Raw genomic sequence first — 11,960 nt, forward strand, 5'->3', positions numbered from 1 at the left:
GGAGAAATGTTGGATGATTTACTTTCCACTGATCGCTTTGTATATATAAGGAGATGTCGCGTGGCCGCTGGCACTTTTTTTTTATAGGAACAGAGAAACAGCAGTGCAGGGGTTAATGCACTTGCCTTAGTCCACAGACAACTTGGCTCAACTCTCACAAATGGCTCCCCAAGATCCACCAAGAGTGATCCCTCAGCACAAAGCCAGGAGCAAACCCTGAGCACTGTCAGGGTGTACAGCTCATCCATTCCTCACTCCCCACCCGACCCTGTCCACCCCCGCCAAAAACAAGCTGACGATTTTCCTAACAAGTTACACAACTTCTCAATGGAAATTTTGCTTACTTATCCAATATTTCTCTATGAAGTTTCCAAAATGCTACCAAATATACTAAGTATTTTAGGAGCATAAAACCAGTTAAAAATCTCATTCTCATTGGAAAACATTCCCTTGGGAATGAAATGCACTCGCTGGTGCGCCTTTTGTGCTACCCTACATCTTCTCCTCCAGCTGTCAGTAGACAATTCCACTGGCAGAGGGCAAAATGGAATTTTATATAGGCTAGGGAACCCAAGTCTAATCCCACTCTCAGCCACTAACTCTAACCCAAGCCTAATCCTGCTCTTGGTCACTAAGCTTGAAGCCTTAGGCAAATTAAGATCTGAGGAATTCAGGTTACAAATCTGTAAAACTAGGAGGGGAGCAAGTCCCCTCTGGCTGTAATATCCATCCCTACTCTGGTTTCCTTCACTGCCCTCCAGCAGCACCCCAAATCCCAAAATATTCCATTTCCTTCCATTTTAGTAATCTTATTTACTGTTAGCAGGTACATCTATCATTTGTACCACTGACTGCAACAGCTTATTGCTCTTTGGCCCTCTACTAGGAGGCTTTGGGGAAGTCTAGATCATTAACAGCAGTTTCACAGCAAAGAGGAGATCCTAAAAGCTTTGCCTCCGAACCATGTCCTAATTCCTCTATATGCCTGACTTTGCAGCCTCCTCATGCTGGTATGTTTGGAGGGGAGGGTAGGAGGTGGGAGTGAGAAGTGGGGGGTGCTTGCTTTCGTTTTTTTTTTGGGGGGTGTTCATTTTCAGGTCACACCAAGTGATGCTCAGGGCTTATTCCCTGGATCTGCACCCAGGGATCACTCCTTGCAGGCTCGAGGGACCATTTGGAATGCTGGGAATGGAACCTGGAATCCCTGTGAAGGTAAAAACCTACCTGCTGTCCAATCACTCTGGCCCCTATCTTTGGATTTTCACCTACTCAAACATCAAGCACTGTGAAAAATGAACATTTTTATTCCTTCTACATACTTGGAACATTTTTTTCCCCTAAATCCTGAGCATACCACAATCTGCCCCATGCACACTCGGTAACCTGAGAACCTCGAAGTGAGACTCATTTTTGGTTACACCAATCAATCTATCACTCAGTGATTTCAGTAGATTTGTGCCAGGCACAAAATAGGAGCTCAAAATAGAAGGCTAATAGTTGTTTCAAATATATCTGGGTAGTATTTGAATTTTAAAAAAATTCTCTCTGGAGATAAAAATCTTAATCAGTTACTCTAAAATTATGAGACTGATAAAATATATTCCATGAGTCAGATCATGTGATCATTATAGCGAGGAAAAAGAGGGGAAATGAACAAACTTTCCCAAGAAATATTATACCTGAGTACCACCAATTTTAAGCAAGAGCGATAGCACAGAGAGTAGGGTGTTTGCCTTGCACACAGCCAACATGGCCGACCCGAGTTCGATTCCTCCGCCCCTCTCGGAGAGCCTGACAAGCTACCGAGAGTATCTTGCCCGCACAGCAAAGCCTGGCAAGCTCCCTGTGACGTATTTGATATGCCAAACACAGTAACAAGTCTCACAATGTTACTGGGCCCGCTCAAGCAAATTGATGAACAACGGGAGGACAGTGACAGTGACAGTGACCACCAATTTTGACTTAAAAAAACAAAAAATACTTTCACAAGCAAGGCCCAGATATGCATGTTCCAGGACTAAATGTCCAGGCCGCATGATGGCAGAGGACCCGGGCTGTCCCTCCCCGGATCCCTGCCCGCCCAGAAGACTGGCTGTTAGGCCCACAATTAGCCTCTGGGTACCCATCTTAGCACACCAACAGCCCTGGCCCAGAGACACAGCAGCAAGTCCTGGAAGACACCACAGCACTGGAGATCTCTCCGGGCCCCATACTGAGCCAATATCACTGGGGAACCCCGGATGGAGCAGGTACAGTCTCCTTGCCTACTCCAGATGGAATCCCGGTGACCAAGAGTTCTCACAAGCAAGGCCCAGGTATGCGTGTTCCAGGACTAAATCTGCAGGCCCAGGCCGAATGGTGGCAGAGGACCCAGGCTGTGTCTCCCTGGGTTCCCGCCCACCCAGAAGAGTGGCTGTCACGCCCACAATTTGAATCCAGATGCCATCTTAGCACACCAACAGCCCTGGCCCAGAGACTCCCAACTGAATCCCAAAATGGATTAGTGCCATACAGAGATGTCTCTGGAACCCAACCATTTACAATCTAGAAATTTACATTTACAATCACAGCTGCACGAGCTCTCGTGATATTCGAAATGAGCAATGGAAAATATATTCTCTAGTGTCTTCCCCTGGCAGGTAGACTTGAATGGTGGTGGGAAAATTTGAGCAAAATTAATGCCCAAAATTAGAGAGAGAGTATTGGGAAAACTGTCTGCCATAGAGGACTGCGATGTGTATGTGTGTGGGGGGTGATACTTGGGACACTGGTGGTGGAAGATGGCACTGGTGGAGGGATGGGTGTTTGATTATTATATGGCTGAATCTCAAACATGAAAGCTTCATAACTCTATCTCACGGTGATACAATAAAATAAAAAAAGTAATGTGGAGCTCATGCCCAATTCAAACAGCTTAGTCAATGGCTGAAAAAATAGCAATAGTCCTACATTATTAAAAAAAATAATTAACTACAACAAGAACAAAAATCAGTGGCCTCTACAATCTGGTTAGTATCAGTGAAAATATTGTAATATTGATGCTTGCTAAGCTCACACCACAAAACATCAAAAATTCTTAGGACTTGAATTATCATATAATGGTGTATAATTATTAAGATTTAATAGAAAAACTAATTCATAGACCATTATGGCAAGCAATATGGCAATAAGCTGCTATAAGTGAATATCTGTTAGTCTCTTAATATACACCAACTTCAAATTCTGTGTGCTTTTCTGAATTGTTACCTGAATTGCTGGTCTAACTTTTCAGCCACAAAATTCTGTCTCTCTCTTTCTTTCTCCGCTCTTAGTAAGCTGATTTTCTCTTTCATTTTATTCTTTCTTTCCTCAATTTTATCTTCTTTCAATTGCATTTCCTCAAAATATTCATCTTCTTCTGCCGCTAAAAGTTTGCGTAGCCTGAAACAAAATGGCCAAAAATTAACTTTCATATGATGTGCAATATTTTCCTAATCTTTCCTTTGCAATATTTTATCTCAGTACATATGTAATCATAAATATTGTTAGAAGAAAAGATGATGCTCAATTAGTCTAGTTGGCATTTAAAGCAACAGACTTATCTGTGTTCTGTCTCATCTGATCAGACACAGAAAGCAGATTTTATTTATTTATTTATTTATTTATTTATTTATTTGCTTTTTGGGTCATACCCGGCGATGCACTGGGGTTACTCCTGGCTCTGCGCTCAGGAATTACCCCTGGCGGTGCTCAGGGGACCATACGGGATCGAACCCGGGTCGGCCGCATGCAAGGCAAACGCCCTACCCGCTGTACTATCACTCCAGCCCCCAGAAAGCAGATTTTAATTAAAATAATAAGTATCACACAATAGATTTATTTTTTGAGGGGGCAGGATATTCATGGTCAGGGTCCAATGTTTTCGGGCCTTACTTATTTCGCCTTTCTTCCGTGTTGAGGATAAAGCCTTGCATGGCATCCTTGACTCTTGATCTCACAAGACGGTTCGCACATATTTTATCCATGTGCTGCTCCCACTCGACTTTGGAGCGTTCCCGCTCCCTTTCTTTAACAGCAGCCAAAACACCATGGTGTTTCTGCTGGCTCCTTATAATGTCTTTCAGCTGTTCTCTCCGTTGATCTTTGGAAGGCTTGGCTCTCTAGAAACAAATAACTATCACTTACGATAGACCCCCAAAGTGATTGCTTATTTTCAATTAGTCATAACTTCCACCAATACTCATACTAATAAAATTGATATTTAAAAAAAACTAAGATAGCAGTAGGGCGTTTGCCTTGCACACGGCTGGCTCGGCCGAGCCAGGTTCAGTTCCTCCACCCATTTCAGAGAGCCCAGCAAGCTACCGAGAGTATCTTGCCCACACAGCAAAGCCTGGCAAGCGCCCCATGACATATTCAATATGCCAAACACAGTAACAACAAGTCTCACAATGGAGACGTTACTGGGCTCGCTCTAATGAATCCATGAACAATGGGAGGACAGTGCTACAGTGCTAATTCCACTACAACTACATCAGCTTTAAGTACCTAAAGTATAACTTCTTTTGATTCATTGTTTCTATAAGTAAATAGGTAAGATGGCTCCAAATTAGCCACAAATACATTTTAAGTGCTACTTGAGTCAAGTTCATAGGATTCTAAAATTAAAAGTTTGGTGCATATGTTGCCTGAGCCCATGTGCTGCTCGTGCACACATGGCCGAGCGTAAGTGGTGCCTGAGCACATGTGTTGCCCACATCTCCCCTCTTGAGATGTGTACTTTTGTACTTTCCTATCTAATGGTGGGATAAGCTTGCATATCTCTTGAACCATCTCTCTTTCTCTCTCTCTCTCTCTCTCTCTCTCTCTCTCTCTCTCTCTCTCTCTCTCTCTCTCTGTCTCTCCTCCATATCTGCAAAAACCCTTCAAATAAAAAGTTTCACTTTAGAAAAAAAAAAGGTAAAAATTTGAACAGGTGGGGCTGGAGTAATAGCACAGCGGGTAAGGCGTTTGCCTTGCACGCGGCCAACCCGGGTTAGTTTCCCAGCATCCCATATAGTCCCCTGAGCACCGCCAGGGGTAATTCCTGAGCACAGAGCCAGGAGTAACCCCTGTGCACTGCCGGATGTGACACAAAAAGCAAAAAAAAAAAAAATTGAACAGGTGTCTACAAGCTGGGAGGATGGATCAAAGGGCTGAGGCACACAGTTTGCATTAAGGAGCCCAGATTCAATTCCTGATATTGAATGGCCTGTCCCCCACTGGCCAACACCAATAGCCCATTTTTTTTTTTTTTTGCTTTTTAGGTCACACCCGGTGATGCACAGAGGTTACTCCTGGCTTTGCCCTCAGGAATTACTCCTGGTGGTGCTCAGGGGACCTTATGAGATGCTGGGAACTGAACCCGGGTCAGCCATGTGCAAGGCAAACACCCTATCTGCTGTGCTATTGCTCTAGCCCCAAATACTCTCAATTTTTAATAGATCATTTCCTGGCCAGAAAGATACTCAGCGGGCTGGCTGAGTGCATGTGTTTGTACATAAGGCCTGAGTTTTATCCCCAGCTTTGTGTGGTCTTCAGAGGACTGACAGGAATGACTCCTGAGACTAAGCTGCGAGCAGTTCCTAAGCACAGCCTGGTGTAGCTCCCAAATAAAAAAATAATAATAAGACAGGGCTGGAGCAATAGCACAGCGGGTAGGGCATTTGCCTTGCACGCGACCAACCCGGGTTCGATTCCCAGCACCCCATATGGTCCCCTGAGCACCGCCAGGGGTGATTCCTGAGCGCAGAGCCAGAAGCAACCCCTGTGCATCGCCAGGTGTGACCCAAAAAGCAAAAAATAAATAAATAATAATAATAAATAATAAAACAAAACCAAAGACTAGTATAGGCATACAGGACATATATAACAAGGAGTAACAACAACAACAACAAAAACACAAGGCTGGAGCCATAGTACAGAGGTTAGGGCGCTTGTCTTGCACGTAGCCAACCTGGGTTCAATCCCCAGCATCCTTTATGGTTCCCTGAGCACTGCCAAGGGTAATTCCTTAGTGCAAAGCCAAGATAATCCCTAAGCATTGCCAGGTGTGTCCCCCAAACCACAAATAAATAAGTAAATAAATCTTTATGTTTTCTGAGAAGTTCAATACAAGGGTTCTGTTCCTACGTTTCGGTAATTTTAATTTCTGTGAAAATATACTTTGGGGCTGGAGCAATAATACAGCAGGTAGGGTGCTTGTCCTGTACGCAGCTGACCTGGGTTTTAAATCCTTGGCAGCTCTTATGGTTCCCTGAGCACCACCAGGAGTGATCCCTGAACGCAGAGCAAGGGGTAACCCCTGAGCACAGCTAGCTGTGGCTTCAACACACACACACACACACACACACACACACACACACACACACACACTTTCTATAAACATCTACTGAAAATTTGGTACTGCATAAACAGATTTACTGTTAGGCATTTAATAAAATCATATGAACTGTACTTTTTCTTCTCTGTATTTCTAGGATATGTAATATGCCACCTCTGTAAGGTCCCAGTGAGTAAATGAATGAAACAATGAAACAATGTTTCTGAAACTATTTCTGAAACAATTTCAGAAACAATGTTTCTGAATGGGTTTGACCTGATATCTCCTTTTCCTGAAATTTTGATTTTCAGATAGGCTCATAAAGTCACTTTTAGGTCACTCTCGCTAATTCACAATCACGAAACTCTTAACTCTCAGAGTAGATCTGATCATTTACACCTAGAACATCACTGCCAGGACTGCCAGGATACTATGGTCTAGGTAAAGGAGAACATTAGAAGGATGTGTTCTGAAAAGATTCAGGGTTCAGGATACACATAATAGGTACCTAGAATTAGTTGTACAGATAAGGTAAAGATGAGGTGAATTGGAGACAGATAATGCTGTAATTAATCTGTATCAGAATCATTTAGAGTCTGGAACCAGGTAACAAACTTTTTCTAATGTAGAGGACATTTTATGTGTTTTTTGGTAGTTGGAGTTATTCCTGCTGTGGTACTCAGGGGCCATTGAGTGCCAGGAATTGAACCTGGGGCTTCTGCAAAGTATACACTATAGCCCTTAGAACCATCTTCTCAACCCTGTATGGCACTTCGAGAACACAGATTCAGTGACAAAACCAGAGTCATGATGCATCTCAGTTAAGATACACATCACACACATACAAACTCAGACTCCAGTGGTCCTGCCAAGTACCAAGGTCATGGAGAATCCACTTTCTTGGGACTGGGGAAATCTCTCTAGCAGTTGGTCGAATCCATGCCCAGCACGTATGAGGTCCTGAATTTGATCTCTCACACCACATGACCCCCCCCACCTCTGTGTCTCCCACCCGTTGTAGACCTGGTCTGTGACCCCCAAACATGTGCAGGCAGAGCACTACCTAGTGTTGTTCTTAAAAACCACGCAATACTTTACAATACTTTTAATTTAAAAAATATTTTGCCTCTCCTCTCTCTCTCTCTCTCTTTCTCTCTTGCTTTCTTTCACACACACACACACACACAAACACACACACATTTTAATCCATTTTATAGGAGCAGGGGCTATGACTCAAAGTGGTAGAGCACAGGACTGTCATATGCCTATGCCAGCAATGTTTGTTATAACTCTGGTGGCCCTTGATTTCCCTGAACACCCTGAGGTAAGCCCTTTCACACTGCTGGGTGTGTTTTCTTTGGGCTACAGCAATAGTACAGCAGGTAGGGTAATTAGCCTTGCATGCAGCCAACCTGAGTTCAATACCCGGCATCCCATATGGTCCCCTGAGCCTGGTAAGGAGTGATCCCTGAGCACAGAACCACCAAGTCCTGAGCACTGCTGGGCATGACCCTAAACTAAGACCAAAAAAAAAAAAAAAAGAAAAGAAAAAGAAAACTGAGTTTCTAGTTTTCAGAAACCAAGCTCTAAGGTAAACTTTGATTGGAGAGGAAAGGGGTGGGGTAGATGGTGGTGAGAAACTGCTAAGGCAAACGAGTTGAAAAAGTTTGGGATCCTATGCAGAACTCTAGTCACAAAGCCAGATTCCAAAGAATACTCTTTAATAAGGTAATGCCAAACCAGGTCATTTGGGCATTACTCAAAACCTCTATTAAGAGAAATATAATGTGAGTCCTCTGTAATCAAGCATTTACAGGAGCTGCATTTAAAAATTAAAAAGAAAAATTAATTTTATTAAGTTTATTATTTTCAAAATATTGTCATTTTAACACTTGACTCTAAGCACATCTCAAGTGATCAAAAGCCATGTCTGGTAGTGGTGACCATACTGGACAATTCTCAATTGCAATTGCAATTCCAATTCTAAAGTAAAGTAAAAGTAAAGGCCCTCCCGTTGATCGTCGATTTGCTCGAGCGGGCCCAGTAACGTCTCCATTGGAGACTTTGTTGTTACTGTGTCTGGCATATCGAATACTCTCGGTAGCTTGCCGGGCTCTCCGAGAGGGGCAGAGGAATCGAACTCGGGTCGGCCATGTTGGCCGCTTGTAAGGCGAACGCCCTACCCACTGTGCTATCGCTCCAGCCCAATTCCAACCAGCTAAAAGCTGGAGAACACAGGACTTACTAACTGCCTTCTGCTTACAAGGTAATCAAAGCTTTTTGTTACTCTAACATCTCAAATTACAGTTTGTAGTCCTACAGTTTAATGTCTTAAAGAAAAATGACTTACAGCCTAGACATGATTCTGACTTCTAAACATTACACATTATGTGTTCTTGAGTAAATTAAGACTTTCTTTGAGTCTTTTTTGCACATCTGTCAAAATGAACAGAAAAACATTCTCCTAAAAAACTATTTTGAAAATTAAGTAATTGGGTCCCTAGATGGCACCCACAAGACTGTTTTTACTTTTCCATTACTTCTGACATTACATCTTTTATTGCTTCCTCCTGGAAGTTGTTTAGCATCCAAGTATCATCTCTAATGGCTTCAATTCTTCCCCAACTCTGCAACTTCTAACATTCACACGTTATCAAAATCTCACATCTGAGATGCACCAACTCAAACTTTTTTTTTTTGTAGTGCAGGCGAGGATAGAACCCAGAACTCATACATTCAAGGTAAGTGCTCTAAAGCTGAGCTAAGTCTCTAGCCTCTCTGACCCTTTTTTCTTTTATCTTGCTAAAAGCTTTAAGTATTCAACAAGTCTGCTTCTCTATTTAGAGGCTTAAAAAAAAAATCCTGCTCCTTACAGGTTCCCAGCACAAGTAATGGCATCTGAGCAATGAATGGCCAGGTCCATAAGCTGGGACCCACTCAAATACAGAACCCAAAGTAGATCAATCAGTCTCTACTTCAAGACGTCTGCCAGAAATTGAACCTTGAACCCTACAGTCTGTAAAAGTCTCTAGTCTCTTGCTTTCTAAGCAATCTACAGATGTACCAGAACAGAAGAGGGAGAGAGTCACTAAGTTGCTGAAGAATTGCTATGTGCACTTGAGAGCATGATACAACTGTATCCTTCATTATCCAATTTCTAAAATTGGATGATTAGCAACTAGAAGTCAGGGATCAGACTTCTAATGATGAATAAACCTCCTGGGATCATTATACCTACCTAGTATGTCCCATAGTGCTGTGCACATACCGGAAGCCCTAAAAAACTTCTCTGAAAGTTGCTTTATTGCACTTTTCTAGCCACTGGGATCTGTGGTGGTGGGAAATGGGCACTGGTGGAGGGATGGGTATTTGATCATTGTATAATTGAAACCCAAGCATAAAATTTGTAAGTCTACAACTGTACCTCATGGTGGCTCACTAATAAAAATAAAAAATAAAAAAAAAAGTAAAAAAAGAAAGTAGGAGCAAAGGAATCCAAGAACATGGATTAAGTGAGGTTTTGCAACTGCTATAATTTCCCTGGTCTTCCACCCCAGTTTGGAGGCAACCAAACCTTTCTATTACCAGGCCTGCAGGGACATTTCTGCTACCGCTGAATCGGAACGAGTAGGGCTCTATAACCATTCAATCTCTCACAGCCCGATCCCTCTACACAGATCATTTTCCTGGGGGTATAAGACCCACCCAAGTCCATCCAATCGAATTACCACAGCCAGATTTCTGCCATCTATCCTACCACCCATTGAATGATGCACACTTCACATTCAAGCAATGTTTAACTCCTGTCATCTTTTGAAAGGTATCAAGTGGTGACTATCCAAATACATAATCTAAACATTATAACTGGTTTGGGGCAAAAGCTGCAGGGCTGGGGAAGAGTAGAAGGGATAAAATAGTTGGGTAAGAGAATTTATCTTTTCATTCATGTTTCAACCCACTGAATCAGGCACTTGCTCTTGAGGCCCTGGTCTGGGGAGCTGAGGGGACTCCACTGGGGGCCTGAGGTGCGGGGAGATGCAGAAAGCAATAGCTTCCAGCACACACACACACACACACACACACTCGCGCTTACCACGATCACCACTTTGGGAGTAGGGCCCTTAATCTCCCGCGGTACGATGCCAAACCGCTGGCTGTACATTTTCGGAGTCTCCTCGGGATGGGGGCGGTATTCACCGAGGCTTCCCAACTGCAATGACCAGCTTCCGCGACGCAAAGTTCTGGTTGCCATGGTGCAACGCGCGGGGTGAGGGGCAGAAGGGGGGAGGCGGAAGTTGGCCCCGTTACCGTGGTGACCAGGGTTGGCACTCGTAACTTCCTCCAGCCAGAGTTGGAGCGTGTGCGTGGTCCTCACCCACCCGGCCAGCGACCCAGCCTCCCACCGACCTTTCTCCCTCCCTCTAGGGTTCATCATAATAGGGCTGGGGAGGAGGGGAGCCTCCTTAACCCGAAGTGAAAGTGAAGATCTAATTGCATTCCATTGTCTGCTATTCTCTTGTTATCAAATCGACTAAAAGCTTGTGAGGGATTAGTGGGGAAGGTTGATTTTTGCGGGCATCTTCTTAATCTTGATGACAGTGACACGGTAAAATCATAACAAGGCTGCCTTGCATTTGCTTGATCTTTACAAATAATTTGAGAAGTATACTCACACATATTACCTTTAAGCCTCACAATTACAGAGTTGGCTGAACAGCGAGTATTTTAACTTATTTTACGGCTAAGACAAGGCTGAAAGTCTAGCTACCTTGTCAGCACAAATAACCTATCCATAAAATACTCCTACTGCTCTGGGCAGGAATCGTGGCTCAGACTCCTGGGATGTCCCTTGGGATGCTGGGAGGGACAGTGTCACAATCTTGCCAGATTCAACGTACACAGAATTAAGGGTCCCCGTGCACCAGAGTGAGGGTATGGGACGTTAAGTGCAGGTAATCAGGCCCATTGCAGAGCAGGAAACCTTATTTAGGAAGGGTCCTCGGCACAGCTGGAAACCACAGCTGTCTTCTAAGCCACCAGCAAGGCTAAAACGTAAAATTCATTACGTTTTGAATGAAACGTAATGAATTTACGTAATGAATTTACCATGGCCTGAGAACTCCATTCTACAGTGGGGGCCCAAACACAGAACACTAGAGCAAATGAAAGAAACGGCCCCTACTCAGTCACTCACATGTGTTAATAACCAAAGTACAACTACTGTGTATCCCATCGTAGGGCCACAATTTACTGTGAATTGGGTTTCCTGAATCATTTGTAATCCACCCACTTCGGATTTTGTGTATGGTACGTTTCTAGATTTGGATTCCATTTCCTGAATTGCTGGTTTCAGCTTTTCAGCCACAAAATAGTGTCTTTAATAATCTCTTTTTAATAATTCTCTCGTTTAGTCTCTCTCTCTCTCTCTTTCTCCTATAATGCTTCTTCTTTCAACTGAAGTTCGGTAAAATACTCATTTTCATTTACTGCTAAGAGTTTACAGAGCCTGAAACAAACAAACAGAAGAAAGAAATTAGACGGTCGCCTCGGTCCCCAGACGGGCTGCTGTGGGGCCGATTCTCCGCAAGTTACTGGGTCTGCGTGGAGCGTCGCCTCGCGC

General features: G+C 43.6%; 1 protein-coding gene across 1 annotated transcript in view; it reads right to left on the reverse strand.

The window, feature by feature from the left end:
- Positions 1-10,711, reverse strand: part of CFAP53 (cilia and flagella associated protein 53) — a 34,336-nt gene extending 23,625 nt beyond the window's left edge. Inside the window, exons 1-3 of the mRNA XM_056138217.1 lie at positions 10,434-10,711; positions 3,913-4,139; positions 3,247-3,420 (exon numbers count right to left, since the gene is read on the reverse strand). Of these exons, the coding sequence (XP_055994192.1) occupies positions 3,247-3,420; positions 3,913-4,139; positions 10,434-10,592 (560 nt within the window). The 5' untranslated portion in view covers positions 10,593-10,711. The remainder of the gene's footprint in view (positions 1-3,246; positions 3,421-3,912; positions 4,140-10,433) is intronic.
- Between the last annotated feature and the right edge of the window lie 1,249 nt (positions 10,712-11,960).

Source organism: Sorex fumeus, unplaced genomic scaffold (assembly GCF_029834395.1).
Source record: "Sorex fumeus unplaced genomic scaffold, SorFum_2.1 ptg000128l, whole genome shotgun sequence".
NCBI classification, from domain to species: Eukaryota; Metazoa; Chordata; class Mammalia; order Eulipotyphla; family Soricidae; genus Sorex; species Sorex fumeus.